The 17,234-nt window shown below is 43.2% G+C and overlaps 1 protein-coding gene across 6 annotated transcripts in view; it reads left to right on the top strand.

The window, feature by feature from the left end:
- The window catches only part of LOC135093360 (mucin-2-like), an 82,050-nt gene that overhangs the window by 53,561 nt on the left and 11,255 nt on the right, over nt 1-17,234 (top strand). For 5 of the 6 annotated variants that reach the window (XM_063992592.1, XM_063992595.1, XM_063992594.1 and 2 more), the window contains 5 exons: nt 2,944-3,110; nt 3,286-3,488; nt 13,384-13,570; nt 14,256-14,370; nt 16,006-16,165. In XM_063992592.1, the coding sequence (XP_063848662.1) occupies nt 2,944-3,110; nt 3,286-3,488; nt 13,384-13,570; nt 14,256-14,370; nt 16,006-16,165 (832 nt within the window). Of the gene's footprint in view, nt 1-2,943; nt 3,111-3,285; nt 3,489-9,697; nt 9,906-13,383; nt 13,571-14,255; nt 14,371-16,005; nt 16,166-17,234 lie in introns of those variants that run through there. The other variant, XR_010263325.1, reaches the window with a different exon arrangement.

Here is a 17,234-nt window from a genome sequence, read left to right on the forward strand (position 1 = left end):
CGTGCTTGCACCTTACCTTATCAAACTATTTCAACTCCGTCTATGAACATCTATCTTTCCTTCTTACTGGAAGTTTACCTGTTCCTAGAAAGGGTGACGCTCTATTTCCTCGAACTTAATTAATTGCTTTAATTTCCTGCTTATCTAAATTTTTTTAATAAATCCTCAACAGGAAGATTCTTAAACATCTATCACTTCACAGCCTTCTATCTTGATCGCCGTTAAGGCTGTTCTACTCTTCTGGCTTTCCTTTCTGAATCTTAGTCATCCTCTTTTAGAGATTCTGGTGAAATTTTTGCTTTTGCCAAAGACATATCAATAACTTTTGATAAAATATGTCACAAAGCTTTGATTTTTAAACTACCCTCCAACGGCTTCTATCCTTCTCTATAACTTCATCTCAAGTTTCTTTTCTTACCGTTCTATTGTTGCTGTGGTAGACGGTCACTGTTCTTCTCCTAAATCTATTTACAGTGGTGTTCCTCAGGGTTTTGTCCTGTCACCCACTCTCTTCCTAATGATCTTCTAAACCAAACTTCTTGTCCTACACACTCCAACACTGATACTTTTCCACGTCTTTTCGTAGACGTCTAACCCTTCAGGAAGCAGACAGTTCACGCAGGGAAGCCATAGAATGCCTGACTTCTGATCGACAGAGCAAACTTGGTATTGTTCAATGCCTCAAAAACTCAATTTCTCCATCTATCAACTCGACACAACCTTCCAGATAATCATCCCCTCTTCTTCAATGACACTCAACTGCCCCCACTGAACATCCTCGGTCTGTCCTTTTCTTCTAATCTAAACTGGAAATTTCACATCTCATCTCTACGTAAAACAGCTTCTATGAAGTTAGGCGTTCAAACAAAATAGGTAAAATTTGTGTGGAATACCATCATGTAATAATTCACCTCACTCATTCGTTCATCGCGTCATTCGTGGTCTTAGATATAATTTTCAATCTGTAGAACATCATCTCTCCTCTAGTAAACCTCATCTTCTTTTCCTCACTGAAACACAAGTGTCTGAGGCAACTGGCAGTAGGTTCTTTTCTGTTCCCCTCCTACTTTCCCTACCTTCATTTTCGATCGAAAGCTGGATGTTGCGTCTATGTGCACAATGACTTAACCTCCTCTCATGTCCACACAATTGAATCTTCCGAATTTTCCACCGTCTGGCTACGACTACAGAGTCACTCTCAAACTAAATTTATCTGTGCTGTATATCTCTCACCTAACTCCTCTGACTATAAGAAATTCTTTGATTACCTAGCTTCCAAAGTGACCACATTCTGACTCTCTTTCCTTTTGTGGAGATCTCCATTTTTGGAGACTTCAATGTTCACCACCAGCTTTGGATTTCCTATCCCTTCACTGACTATCCTGATGAATTAGCCTTTAACTTTGGCCTAGAGCAACTGGTGCAACACCTTACTGATATTCTTGACCGTTTGGGAGATACGCCCAACATTTTTCGTAATCTCTAATCCTTCCACTTATGCTGTCACCCTATCTTCTCCATTGGGTTCCTCCGATCACAACCTCATGTTTATATCTTGTCCTATCACTCCAATCCCTCCTCAGTATTCCCCAAAGCGGAGGTGCCTCTGGCATTTTGCCTTTGTTAATTGGGGCACCTGAGGAGGCATTTTCTGATTTTCCTTGGAATGGCTTTGTAGAGCTTACTGGGTGGCTGTCTTAGTGGCTTATTGGGTGACTGATTTAGTGGGGCTTATTGGGTGACCGGCTTAGTGATTTATTGGTCAATTGGCTTTGTAAGGCTTACTGGGTGACTGGCTTAGTGGTTTACTGGCCAAATGGCTTTGTAGGGCTTACTGAGTGAGTGGCTTAGTGACTTATTTCCTGTTTGGCTTATTAGGGTTTGTTGGGTGACTGGCTTAGTGGTTTATTTCCTCACTGGCATAGTAGGGCTTATTAGGTGACTGGCTTAGTGGCTTATTAGTCAATTGGCTTTGTAGGGCTTATTGGGTGACTGCCTCAGTGGCTTATTGGGTGACTGGTTTAATAGGGCTTATTGTGTGACTGGCTCAGTGTAGCAGTGTAGTGTGCTGTCTTTGAGACTCCTTTGTAGTGGTGTAGTGTATCAAAAAGAGACGGCTCCGTTCTCCTAGTGGATAGTTAGTGGTAAGGATGATGGAATCACATCTGGTAGTTTCTTTGTTTATTGATGAGATAGATGATACAGAGTGTGCTCGCTTCAGAGTCTAGCCCTGAACTGCCTTTTCGAAGAAGTCAGTCGGTATTTATCTGCTACTAATCATAGGTACACGTGGGGGATTAACAGCGGCGGACATCAAAAGAGCGTGGGCACGTCGGGGAGGAAAGGGAAAGGAATGCACAGATGTTTTCTCAAGAGACAGAGACACTTGGCGAGGGTAAGGTGAGGTGCGAGCTGTCACATGAGAGAAGTGACATTCCTCTGGGATACAGGTAGTAGTAGTAGTAGTAGTAGTAGTAGTAGTAATTATATTATATTGATAAATAAGTGACTCATTTTCTAAGTGGCTTATTGCTGACCGGCTTAGTGGTTTACTAGTAACTGGCTTATTGTCTAACTGGCTTAGTTACTTGGTATATATATATATATATATATATATATATATATATATATATATATATATATATATATATATATATATATATATATATATATATATATATATATATATATATATATATATATATATATATATATATATATATATATACAGTTTATAAAATCTGTTTCCAAACAGAGTTTCCTGGTGTGAACATACCTTACCAAATAACACTCTTCTGTTAATTTTAATTATTTTACTGAACCACTTTTAAGTATTCTCCCTTACTTTTTCATATTCTTCCTTACTCCAGCAGCCATTATGTAGTGTGTGATTGTTTCTCATTGCAATGCAGAACAAGTGTTGACTCTACCCTGTCTTTCCAGTTGTACCGCCTGTGACAGATCTAAGCATCACGACAGAACAGGGCACAAAAACCTTAAACCTAACTTGGAAGTCACCAGAAACTGATACCAGTGTTTTCTACATGGTCTCTTTGTATCTTGAAAATTCTGTGATATTGGAAACGAACACCAGCTCTACAACAGCCAGTGTATGTTAACAATAAAGATTTATTTTATGACGGGATAGAAATGACATGAAACTATTTGAAAGGTGTATGGTTATTCTAAACTTGAAATGATGGTGGTGTACCAAGCAGTTAGATGATTGTTTGTTAAAGTCAGTTCCTACAGTTCCTAATGTTAATATAACTCTTAATGTTAAAGTTTGAGGATCTAGCTGCTGCCACACAGTACCTGGCAAGAGTCAAAGCCTGCTATACAGAAGAGAAATGGAAGTGCAGCAACGATACAGAAATCACATCGTGGACGTGGCCAAACCCACCTCAGTTGCAAGGAGCGGCGGAATTCTTGAACACCACTTCCAAAGGCATAACTGTCAAGCTGCCCGTGCTGGTGAATCCCCCAGGGTAAGTGTTGATTGGGTTGTGTTTACCGGGCTGCATTTACAGGGCCTGGCTGCACTCCAATTCCAGACCTAAATTTATTCAGTCTTACCTTCGATTGGTGTTCACTCTTTGCTGATAATATTTTTTTTATTTTTGCTGAAGAAATAGCTTTATTTTTTCTTTCTGGTATCATACTTTTCATTTTGTTTTTGTTTGTTATTGTCATTACTATTATTATTATTATTATTATTATTATTATTATTATTATTATTATTATTATTTTTATTATCATTATCATTATTATTATTATTATTATTATTGTCACATCGCCTCCACCCTCGTCAGGTAGGCCTTCTAGAACAAACCCGCAGACTCCGTCTGCGAACACACAGGTGCCGGAACGGGGCGGCAGTACTTATCACAGGGGTCTGCGCCAGAACGAGGACTTACCAGACTATTTACCTACTGTCTGGCTGTTCACACACACTCAGGGGAAGGGTGCAAGCAAAGATTGGAATCTTCCACTGCTTTATTTTGATGGAAATTACACATGTAGTATACACCAGGAGGAGGAGGCAGTAGGCATCTGTCGAAACGATAATCACTCCCAGTGAGATCTAAAGTACTAGATCGGGGAGCGCTGTGAACTTATCATTAAAACCACTGTATGTCTCACAACACAGGGGGACAGTCACAGCCTGTCCTCTAAAGACAACTCTCTTCCTCCACACAAAACTACAAACACCTAATAACACACACACAGTATAGGAGGAGGAGGCAGTAGACACCTGATGAAACGATAATTTACTCTCAGTGAGGTCTGAAGCACTGTTCAGGGGGTGCTGTGAACTTATCATTAAACCCAGCTGTGACCTCACTGAACGTTTCCCTTTGTGTCTCACAACACAAGGGGGCAGTCACAGCCTGCCCTCTAAAGACGACTCTCTTCCTCCACACAAAACTACAAGCACCTAATAACACACACACCCTTCACTCAAAAATTTTTAAATCATCATGGCGACTCCTACACCAGCCTCAGAGTCCCCATCTGGGGAGGGGACCATAAATGTCCCCAGGTCGGACTGCCTTTCTGTCGACGACCCTAAGTGTCTTGACACCCCCCTCAACTTTTTCTTCATTAACTTCTGCAACATTCGCGGTCTAAGATCTAATTTTCAATCTGTAGAACACCATCTCTCCTCTTCTAAACCTCATCTTCTTTTCCTCACTGAAACTCAGGTGTCTGAGGCAACTGACAGTAGCCCCTTTTCTATTCCCTCCTAATTTCATTTTCGATCCAAAGCTGGATGCTGCGTTTATGTGCGCAATGACTTGACCTGCTCTCGTGCCCACGCTCTTGAATCTTCTGAGTTTTCCACCATCTGGCTACGACTACAGAGTCACTCTCATACTAAATTTATCTGTGCTGTATACCTCTCACCTAACTCCTCTGACTATAAGAAATTCTTTGACTACTTAACTTCCAAAGTGGAGTACATTCTGACCCTCTTCCCTTTTGCAGAGATCTCCATTCTTGGAGACTTCAATGTTCACCACCAGCTTTGGCTTTCCTCTCCCTTCACTGACCATCCTGGTGAACTAGCCTACAACTTTGCTATCCTCCATGACCTAGAACAATTGGTGCAACACCCTACTCGTATTCCTGACCGTCTTGGAGATACGCCCAACATTCTTGACCTTTTCCTGACCTCTAATCCTTCTGCTTATGCTGTCACCCTTTCTTCTCCGTTGGGCTCCTCCGATCACAATCTCATATCCTTATCTTGTCCTATCACTCCAATCCCTCCTCAGGATCCCCCTAAGCGAAGGTGCCTCTGGCGTTTTGCCTCTGCTTGTTGGGGGGACCTGAGGAGGTATTTTGCTGATTTTCCTTGGAATGACTACTGCTTCCGTATCAGAGATCCGTCTTTGTGTGCTGAGCGCATAACAGAGGTGATAGTGTCTGGCATGGAGGCATACATTCCTCACTCTTTTTCTCGTCCTAAACCTTCTAAACCTTGGTTTAACACAGCTTGTTCTCGTGCTATACATGATAGAGAGGTGGCCCACAAAAGGTACTTAAGCCTTCCATCACCAGAATCTCATGCACTTTATATTTCTGCCCGGAACCATGCCAAGTCTGTTCTCCAACTAGCCAAAAACTCCTTCATTAACAGAAAATGTCAAAACCTTTCAAGATCTAACTCCCCTCGTGACTTCTGGCATCTAGCCAAAAATATCTCCAATAACTTTGCTTCTTCTTTCCCTCCTCTATTTCAACCAGATGGCACCACTGCTATCACATCTATTTCTAAAGCTGAAGTCTTCGCTCAAACCTTTGCTAAAAACTCTACATTGGACGATTTTGGGCTTGTTCCTCCCTCTCCTCCACCCTCTGACTACTTCATGCCACCTATTAAAATTCTTCGCAATGATGTTTTCCATGCCCTCGCTGGCCTAAACCCTTGGAAGGCTTATGGATCTGATGGGGTCCCTCCTATTGTTCTCTGCAACCGTGCCTCCATGCTTGTACCTTGCCTAGTCAAACTCTTTCAGCTCTGTCTGTCAACATCTACCTTTCCTTCTTGCTGGAAGTTTGCCTACATTCAACCTGTTCCTAAAAAGGGTGACCGTTGTAATCCCTCAAACTACCGCCCTATTGCTTTAATTTCCTGCCTATCTAAAGTTTTTGAATCTATCCTCAACAGGAAGATTCTTTAACATCTATCACTTCACAACCTTCTATCTGATCGCCAGTATGGGTTCCGTCAAGGCCGCTCTACTGGTGATCTTCTGGCTATCCTTACTGAGTTTTGGTCATCCTCTTTTAGAGATTTTGGTGAAACTTTTGCTGTTGCCTTGGACATATCAAAAGCTTTTGATAGAGTCTGGCACAAAGCTTTCATTTCCAAACTACCCTCCTACGGTTTCTATCCTTTTCTCTGTAACTTCATCTCAAGTTTCCTTTCTGACCGCTCTATTGCTGCTGTGGTAGACGGTCACTGTTCTTCTCCTAAATCTATTAACAGTGGTGTTCCTCAGGGTTCTGTCCTGTCACCCACTCTCTTCTTATTATTCATTAATGATCTTCTAAACCAAACTTCTTGTCCTATCCACTCCTACGCTGATGATACCACCCTGCACTTTTCCACGTCTTTTCATAGACGTCCAACCCTTCAGGAGGTAAACATTTCACGCAGGGAAGCTACTGAACGCCTGACTTCTGATCTTTCTAAAATTTTTGATTGGGGCAGAGCAAACTTGGTATTGTTCACTGCCTCAAAAACTTAATTCCTCCATCTTTCAACTCGACACAACTTTCCAGACAACTATCCCCTCTTCTTCAGCGACACTCAACTGTCCCCCTCTTTTACACTGAACATCCTCGGTCTGTCCTTTACTTATAATCTGAACTGGAAACTTCACATCTCATCTCTAGCTATAACATCTTCTATGAAGTTAGGCGTTCTGAGACGTCTTCGCCATTTTTTCTCACCCCCCCCTACTGCTAACTCTGTACAAGGGCCTTATCCATCCATGTATGGAGTATGCTTCACATGTGTGGGAGAGTTCCACTCATACCGCTCTTCTAGACAGGGTGGAATCAAAAGCTTTTCGTCTCATCAACTCATCTCCTCTGACTGACTGTCTTCAGTCTCTCTTCGCCGCAGTGTTGCATCTCTAGCTGTCTTCTACCACTATTTTCATGCTAACTGCTCTTCTGATCTTGCTAACTGCATGCTTCCCCTCCTCCCACAGTCTCGCTGCACAAGACTTTCTTCTTTCTCTCACCCCTATTCTGTCCACCTCTCTAATGCAAAATTTAACCAGTATTCTCAGTCATTCATCCCTATCTCTGGTAAACCCTAGAACTCCCTGCCAGCTTCTGTATTTCCACCTTCCTAAGACTTAAATTCCTTCAAGAGGGAGGTTTCAAGACACTTATCCTTCAATTTTTGACTACCGCTCTGGACCCTTTTATTTGACTGGCATTTCAGTGGGCATTTTTTTTTATTGGATTTTTGTTGTCCTTGGCCAGAGTCCCTCCTACAAAGAAAAAAAAATGTACAAGTTCAAGGCCACGAGGGCAGGACTGGATACAAGGGGAAGGGTGGACGCCACCAGTGCAAGCAGTTTTACCCGCCTAAATCACAGGTCACAGGCTACCACCACATTCACTGTCACTTACTACAGTCAGTGTCTCTCAGCACAGTCATACACAGCAACAGTTGTGGCTTCATGGTTAGGCAGCGCATAGGCTTCAGGCCACTTCGTAAAGTAATCATAGATAGTTGTAATGGTTTCTTGCTGTAGTTACCGGCAGTGATCCAGCTATGTCCACTGCAGCACGCTACATGGGTGCCCCAACTTGGTACAGCTGCATGGGCACCCGTGTCTTGCATCTGGGGGCTTTCTTGGCGCTGCAGGTGTCACAAGCCTGGCACCACTCTTCTATATCACGCGGCAGTCCCACCCAGTAGAAACGCTGCCGTAATCAACTCAGTGTCTTCTTCACTTCCAAGTGGCCACTCGCGACACCATGTGCCTCCCGTAACACCCTTACCCTTTACTTCTTAGGGACCACTGTCTGCCAGAAGTGTATACATTCATCAGCTGTCATCCACTTCTTCAGAAGCACTCCTCCACCAAGCCGCAGACTCTCCCACTGAGCCCAGTAGTGCCTGGTGCCTTCATGCTGCAACTTCCTCACAGGCTGGCTTGTTGGTGTCCTGCCCCATTAACTTAAGGATGGTGCCAATGTCTGGGTCTTCACGCTGAGCCTCCTCCAGATGCTCACAACTGGCTGTTGTATCTGCCTGTACCACAGTCTGGTGACACTTCTCTACATGCTCTTCCTTAGGGATGCAGTGCTGACAGTCAGGCTCACAGGGTCGACGGGTAAGACTGTCTGCATTGTTGTGCATCCTGCCAGACCGGTACTTCATCCTGTAGTTGTGTTGCTCCATCTGCCCTTCAGGATTTTTCAATGTCTTGAGCCATCTTAGCGCTGCATGTTTAGTTCTCACTGTGAACTGAGCGCCATACAGGTATGAGTGGAAGTGGTCTAAACTCTTCACCACAGCTAACAACACCTTCCTGGTGATGCAGTAGTTTCTCTCTGGTGGACTGAATTTCTGGCTGTAATATGCCACCACATGCTCTCTTCTATCCCTCTCCCGAGAGAGCACTGCCCCAATTCCCTCAGCGCTTGCATCACAATCCAGGATGTACAGCAACCTAGGGTCAAGGTAGGGAAACACGGGTGCTTGACACTCTTCATCCCACCAGAACTGCACACCTTTCCTAGTCAGCCGATTCAGAGGTGCTGCAACAGTGGCAAAGTCCTTCACGAATCTCCTGTAGTAGGAGCAGAATCCCAAGAAGCTCTGCACCTCCCACACATTCGTCGGAACTGGCCACTCCTTCATTGCAACCACCTTCTGAGGATCAGCTCTCACTCCATCTCGATCCAAGATGTGTCCAAGGAATGGTACCTCCCTCTGAAACAGAAGGTACTTCTTAGGGCTGAGCTTGAGGTTTGCTGCCCTAAACCGGCGAAAGACTTCCTCCAGCCTTCCTATCTCTTGCTTGGAGGTACAGCCAAAGACCACGACATCATCGAGGTAGACAAGTGCAGTCTCTCAATGCAGTCCTTCCAGCACTCGTTCCATGAGACACTTTAATGTGGCGGGTACATTGCAGAGGCCAAAACTCATAACACGGAACTGCCAAAGGTATCTACCAAACGTAAAGGCTGTCTTTTCCTTGTCCTCTTCAGCCATCTCGACTTGGTGGTAACCTGACTACAGCGTCGAGAACCACTTTGCTTCTGCCAGTGCATTCAGGGTATCATCGACACGAGGTAAAGGGTACGAGTCCTTCACCGTCACCTTGTTCAGGGCCCTGTAGTCCACACAGCACCTTGTCGAGCCATTCTTCTTTTCTACCAGGACTATGGCTAATGACCAAGGGCTGCTTGACTTCTCCACCAGTCCCTGCTTGATAAGCTCACCCACTGCCTTTTACATTTTCTGACGCTGGGCAGGGGCAACTTTCCTGGGTGGTTGCTTGATGGGTGGATGGTTGCCAGTGTTGATGTGATGCTTGACCAGATTCGTGTGCCCCAAGTCCAAGTCACCTGACGAGAAGACATCAACATACTTCTGCAGCAATTACCCCTGCTGAACTACCTGTTCCTTGTCTAAGCACACTATACTCCTGTTCCACAGGTCCTCCAGGTATGCTGACAAGCCATGGGTAACTGCTGTCTCCTTGAAGCCTGAGCCTGTTGCCTCATATGCCAACTTCACAGCCTCACAGCTCCCCACCGCAGCTCCAGCTGGTATATGCCGCTCCTCATCGCCCAGATTAGCGACCAGCACACGTACTTGCTCATCACCAGTGTCTTCCCGACCAGCATCTGCAACTGGAAGAGGGGTAAGGACTCCACCAAACAGACTTCATTTTCCATATCACAACTCAGTCTTCAATTCACCCAAGTCTCCATCCTCGGTGGCACACAAGTAGTCTTGCCAGCTACCACCTGGGTGCAGGCATTCACCTTCAGCAGCAGCACCTCCTTCCCCTGGACCTCTATGCGCATCTCTCCAAAGTCCAGACAGGCACAGCTCTCCAGAAGGTAGTCCAGACCCAGCAAGCACGGTCATCAATGTCTGCCACATACACAGGCAGCTCTTGCTCCACTAGACCAACCTGTATACTGGCCTCCACTGGTCCTCGTAGTGTCGTGCAGTGTCCAGTAACACCACATAGTTGCTGTGCCGCCACAGGAGGGCTCCTCATCGACGTCACGTCCGGCCTCACAAACGTTCTCTCTGATGCTGTATCCACTGTGAGCCGGCATGCGTTCCTGTTGACCATTCCCTCCATCCGCACTCTGTGGGCGGCTGCCTGACGACTAGCACTGTCCGCGGAACTGTCTTCTGCGTGTCTTCTTGGGTCTGCTCTTAATTTGACTGCGCGAAGAATGCAACTCCATCTTCATGTCCCCCCTGGTCCTACCAGAGCAAGACTTGTTAAACGACTCAGACTCCAGAGCGCGAGCCAGGGCCTCCTGCAGGTCACCCACGTGTGCTTGCTTGACGTAAATCTTCAACTGGGGGTTCTCCAGTGCATCCACGAACTGGTCCCTCATCAGCACTACAGTCAGTCCCTCAGAAGCTCCTGGGTACGACTTACGCACCAGATGCTCTAAGTCCTGAGTCAGCTACTGCAGTCTCTCCCCGAGCTCTGACTCTGGCCCGGAACCGAGCCCGGAACATTTCAGCTTGGTGGTGGTGGCCGTACCGCCTCTCCAGCACGCTCACCAGACTGGAGTAGGAGGTGCACTGAGCGGTGTCCAGCTGACTCAGCACCTCCAACGCTGGTCCCTTCTGGCTTGACGCTAGCTGCACAGCCTTTTCCTGCTCATCCCAGCATCTCGAAGTGGGCGAGGTAAGCCTCCAGCGACATTCGTCCATCAAACTCCTGTTGTGCCTTACTATGCGGCTTCTGTAGCCATGAGGAGAGGGAGGAGGAGTGTAAGGCGAAGGCATGGGAAACACAGAAGCTGAGGTGGCCTGAGAAGGGGGCTGTGGCAGCGAGGGATGGGAGCATGACAACCTGCCTGGCTGGTCTACGCTCGGCTGAGCCACCTGCCACCCCGTCGCAAGCTCATCTCCCAGCCCCGTTATGATACTCCTACCATCCCTTCTGGTTCTTCTTCGCCTCCATATTCGGTCTTGACGTTAACGAGATCTCTCAGGGCTTGCTGTGCGTGGCCATCACTGGGCTCCACAGCTCTCACTCGGTCCTCCAAGCGCTTTACAGCCTCAGTAAGCCCAGCCGCCACAGAGACACTGGCTGTAGCGCCACTCGCCTCCAGAACAGTCTGTCACCCAGCTGACCCACTACGCCATTTAAAGTGCGTGCAACAATCTCTCTGCGCTGCAATTCTGCCTTCACCTAGTTTATTTCACTCTGTACCTTAGTTTTCACTTCAGCGCACTTAGTGTCTGTTTCTCCCTTTATTGCCTGCAACGCGACACTTACTTCCCGCCTAAAATCTTGTTGTGCCTTGCTCATAGCCTGCTGTCCTTCACCAAGGGTTTGTATCATCGCCACAACATCATCCAGAGTGTGCTCCCCACTCAACTTGGCATTTGTCGGGTCCGCCATCTTGTCTTCTCCTGAGCCAGACAAGGGAATTTCACTTTAGCCTTCTCCACCTTATTTTTTCCCAGCCAAATCCTCACTCTTGACACCAAACTTGTCACGTCGCCCCCACCCTCGTCAGGTAGGCATTCTAGAACACACCCGCAGGCTCCGTCTCTTGAGGCGAAGATACAGGTGCCGGGGCGGGGCGGCAGTACTTATTACAGGGGTACGGGCTGGAACGAGGACTTATCAGGCTATTTCCCTACTGTCTGGCTGTTCACACACACTCAGGGGAAGGGCGCAAGGAAACACTGGAGTCCTTCACTGCCTTATATTGACGGAAACCACACATGTACAAATTCAAGGTCACGGGGGCAGGACGGGGCACAAGGGGAAGGGTGGACGCCACCACTGCAAACAATTTTACCCCTAAAATCACAGGTCACAGGCTACCACCACAGTCACTGTCGCTTACCACAGTCAGTGTCTCTCAGCACAGGTGTACACAGGGGATCACATCTGCGGAGATAGGGCACAAAAGTGAAGCAGGCGGGGCAAGGCGCCTGAGGGAGTTAGACGTCACGGCGTTTCCTCGGTCTCTCCTACACAACTCACCGCTCCCTGGCATGGCTGCCCAGCCCATTAGATTTAAACAGCGAAAACAAACATTTCCTTGCCCTCGTAACATTATTATTATTATTATCATTATTATCATCATCAATATTGTCATTATTATTATGTACATATATTTTCACTTGTTTCTTATTCAAATATATATTTTATCAACTTATTTATTTATTTTACTTTTTTTTTTTACCTCTGTTCTTAGTTCGATCAATTTATCCCTTTCATGCTCACTCCTCTACAAACTTTTTTCCAGTCTTCCATTCTGCACAACATCCATGAAGCGATTAGAATTCTCTTCGCATTCACATTGGAACTTAACCTGACACTGATCAGACTTTCTCAGTTTACTGCACACTTCGCTACACTATGGACTTCTATCTTATTCGCTATTAGTTTTTATTTATTTTTTTTCCTTCATTTTTTTTTCCTTCATTTTCTCCTCCTCCCATGATACTATTTGTTTCACATATCTCCCATACTTATCTATGTCCCATAATCCCATACTAATCTTCTTGTCTACAGTCTACAGTCTACTAACCCTTCTTAACCACTCAAGATTACGTCAAGTTAGACACCTGAAATTGTTCCTATAGAATTTTTCTGGAGCTGTTTTGTCTTCTTCCTGTCCCTTTTTCTATTCCTTTTGTTTCTCTTTTATATCACTGTTATTTCTTTGGTTATTTTCATCAGCGACTTCAGGTGATTTTTTTTTTCCAAGGCCTCGCATTTAAAATCTACATATCTTTTTTTTTTTAAGTCTGTTCTCCCTCTTTAGCTTTTCACACTTTTTTTCTAAATGAGTCATCATAATCACTAATTTGTTGATAATTTCTTCCATAATTATAGATTTTTTGCACATTAGCTTTATTCATAAGTCTACTGTTACTTTCTACGAGGCCAATAAATTATCCATTTGGTATCCCTCCGCCAACAGCCATATTAACTCAAATTATCTAATTAATATTTTCCTCTTTGCAATTTGGAGACGGAGCAGATTAATGTCATATAGCTCTCACCTGGTATATGTGTGTGTGTGTGTGTGTGTGTGTGTGTGGTGAAAGACAGGAATGAACAATTAGCCGGTAGGAAAGTGTTATCTACCTTAACACTTTCTTTCCCATTTTGCCGACAGATGGCACTGGGTGCTGGCAAAGAAACACATAAAGAAGAGAAGCCAAACATGGAAGGAAATCATCAAGCAAAAGGCAGAGGAGATTGTTCGCCGTAAAGCGAAAAACATGGAAAATGTTACAAGCTATTCCTACAGTGGAGATCCATTAGACGATAAGGATCTTCGAGTGGTGGCAAGGATAAATGAGGTACGGATGGTTGCTACTGAGAGTATTTCATGGAAGCACATGCCAGTAACATTAAGGGCGTTCTAAGGCAGTGTCAAACGTAGTCTTGAAAATCATCTAATTGAACTGCTAATTCAATATTTAACACCCAGAGGTTCACCAAGCACAGGTTTTTAAAACTATAGCCAAATATTTGTTGATAAGATATTAACCATATAAAATATTTAGTTTCCCTGAAAAATAAACCACAATTATCATTCATAATACATAGAAAAAAAATATGTATAATTGAGATGTAACATGAGGACGATATGTGTTTCTTGTTTTGTAGGTCCAAGGGGAAAGAAAGGGCACAAAAACGAGACCTTTGGTGGTCTGAGTAGTAGAGCACTTAAATAGACGTCTCCTGATCTAATTTGCACACCTTTTTGGGGCGTAAAAGATTTATATCTTTGAAGGTCTTTTTACCTAACCCTTCCCTAAAAAATATGAAATTCAAATAGTTTTTATGGTTTGTAAACTGAGATAATACCAATACAAGACAGTGTAATTTCGAGTGAAAACAAAAGCAATGACCACTCAGAAAAAGGAAGACTATTCCAAGAAAATACAATTACATACGCTATGATCCCTAAATGTACATTATCAACACAAGGAATTACGGAGTAGGACATGAGACTAACAGAAAATATTCTTGGATTTACAGAGAGAAGAAAAAAGGCAGGATCAAATGACAATAGCTGAAGACTCTCCTGATGCAAACGTTACACTGACAAGTAACACAAAGTACGTGGTGTTGGTAGTAACAGAGACCAGAGCAGGTGAGTTTCTCTCTCTCTCTCTCTCTCTCTCTCTCTCTCTCTCTCTCTCTCTCTCTCTCTCTCTCTCTCAACTAAACAGCAGCAACAACAACGTACTACGTAGTGCTACTACGTACTATTACTACTTCTACTACTACTACTACTACTACTACTGTCACTACTACTACTTCTACTTCTACTGCTGCTATTGTTGCTCTATTGTTGCTGCACGTATATCACTGAGGCATACGTAGTAGTTGCAGTGCAATCAATATAGCTAATTTTCATCAGCTGTGTTGTGTCACAATATGTAACATGGTTCTGTAGTTAAGGAAGTTGCTGTTTTGTGGAAGTTCTTGCAGAGATGCACATCAGTTAATAATGATAATGATAAAAATAAAAATAATAATACCAATAATAATAATAATAATAATAATAATAATAATAATAATAATAATAATACTGATAAAAATAATAATAATAATAATAATAATAATAATAATAATAATAATAATAATAATAATAATAATAATAATAATAATTACAAGCGAAGTAAAGTTTACTGTAGAGGTTGTTGTTGGAAAAAATTTGAATTTTGACTTTGCGCATGTGCAGCGCTACATGAAAGTTGACATAAGGAATTTTATTAAAATTATAACGACATGACACCAAAACTTTCACTAAAATTGATTGAGTAGTTTTTGAGAAATCCCATTTCCGACAGTCTTCTACATTTTGCAAGTTATCCATTGACTTCACCCAGATAAAAGCTATATCATATAAAATTGGTAGAGTTATACTGTCATATGGTGCTGATCTCGTTACAATCAGCCGAGTAGTTCCGGAGATATTAGCGTTTAAATAGCGTTACGGTCGGACCGGGCCGGGCCGCTCAAAATGAAACAACCTCAATATTAAACTTCGCTTCGCTCAAAATATTATGTAAAGTGACCGTCAGTTTCCTGCAATTTTTACTAATTTCACTTTGTCTCAATGAGAGAAGATACATACCACTAAAAACAGAATGAGATTTCCTATCCAACAGTAGAGCAAAACCATTATACTCTCGCAAAGTTTTGAGCTAGAGTGAATAGCGTATGCAAGTGCGCGATGTGCGCGGTGCTTGAAATTGCCGCCAACTTTTCAACTAATGAACTGATAAAGCTCAAATTTTATAGATAATAATATTAATACAAGTTATAACGAAAAAAAAAAATCTCAAATTTGCAACACTATTGCGCATATACAAAATAAATAACAAAACTTTTAATAAACCGATTGTCACTTTTCTGTAATTTTCACTATCATTTTTCTTTTCTTTGTCTTAACAAAAGTGAACGCAAAATGAAATTTTCCATCCAAGAGTAGTATATAGCAAAATTAATGGACTCACAAAGTTTTGAGCTGCGCGATGTGCAGGGCGCCTGAAATTGCCTCTCTCTCTCTCTCTCTCTCTCTCTCTCTCTCTCTCTCTCTCTCACTTATTGAAATACCCCCTCCACTTATGTATTACTGACAGCTTCGCTCGTCAATCGCCTTCCGAGACGTTTTACTGGTAATAATAATAATGATGATTTCATCATCATCAGCATCCTCATAATTAATGTTAGCATACATTATTATACATGTATCTTCTTTCCTCCCTGCGATGCACAGGTAAATGCGGAGAATATCATGTGAGTGAACCTATGATCTTCCAAACTGAACCTGAAGTGGATCCAGTGTCTGCGATGGCAATGATTGGAGGGATTTGTATCGGAGCGGTGCTGCTAGCGACTGGGGCCACCTGGGTATGGCTGTGGGGCCGCAAACGAAGGTATTAATTCTGTGTTTGCGTGTGTGTGTGTGTGTGTGTGTGTGTGTGTGTGTGTGTGTGTGTGTGTGTGTGTGTGTCATGTATCTCTTCTACCCTTCTCATGATGGTTTCCAGTTTAACATAACAGTCTTAGTTCGCATTGAAGAGGTGCCACAGTTGATTTCAGAGCTGGCCAAGCAATCTGGGTGTACTTCCTTTCACAGTGTAATCTTGGTTCTTCTGGCAACAAATATGAGCATGATGGAACATTTCAACCCAACAGGAATGTAAAACTAGCAATTCAATCCTCCCTCTGTGTGTGTGTGTGTGTGTGTGTGTGTGTGTGTGTGTGTGTGTGTGTGTGTGGATTCCTCTAGTTATATTTATCTAGTTTCGACATACAAGAAAAGTTACACTAGTACTGCCATCTCCATAATGATAATATGAAGTTTTTACCCAAGGACCCAAACTGATTTTTTTTTTCCCTGGAAAGTGGATGTGGCGTGTACTAAAAGGTAGTTCCTTATGAGTACTAGTTACATCTATGTGGGTCTAGGAACATGGTTTGGTAAATTTCACCTGTATTGGTAAATTTACTATCCTGATATTAACGTGTAACATCTTTCAGACCTTAGGGTTGATTCACACCATATGGATTATTTTCGTATGGCTATGGTCCATTAGCGCCCCAGTAAAGTCAATGGATTTATATCTTATACATTTATTTTTGTGTGGTATGGTAACATTGTTCTTATTAATGAGCTTGGGTTCTATAAGGCACTAGTAAATCGCATGAAAAAAAGATTAATTCTATTTGATGTATCTATATAAAAAAGCAAAGGCTTCATATTATTTTTCTCTGAATGCACAATGGTTTATCTAACAGATTATTGTTGCATTGGCGTTGTGGGACAATGCCCCTAATGAGTTCATAAGAAATTTTTAAAATAATTTACAAAAGTTAATTTGAGTGTGGCCAGAAGTTAGTCCTAAACCAGGGATACATTAAATTTCGGTATTGAGTATCCCAAGTTAAGTGTGGGTGTTACATCAAAATATTGTGTATCACTGGTGTAATGACTAATACTGT

Source organism: Scylla paramamosain, chromosome 42 (assembly GCF_035594125.1).
Source record: "Scylla paramamosain isolate STU-SP2022 chromosome 42, ASM3559412v1, whole genome shotgun sequence".
In the NCBI taxonomy this organism is placed as follows: domain Eukaryota; kingdom Metazoa; phylum Arthropoda; class Malacostraca; order Decapoda; family Portunidae; genus Scylla; species Scylla paramamosain.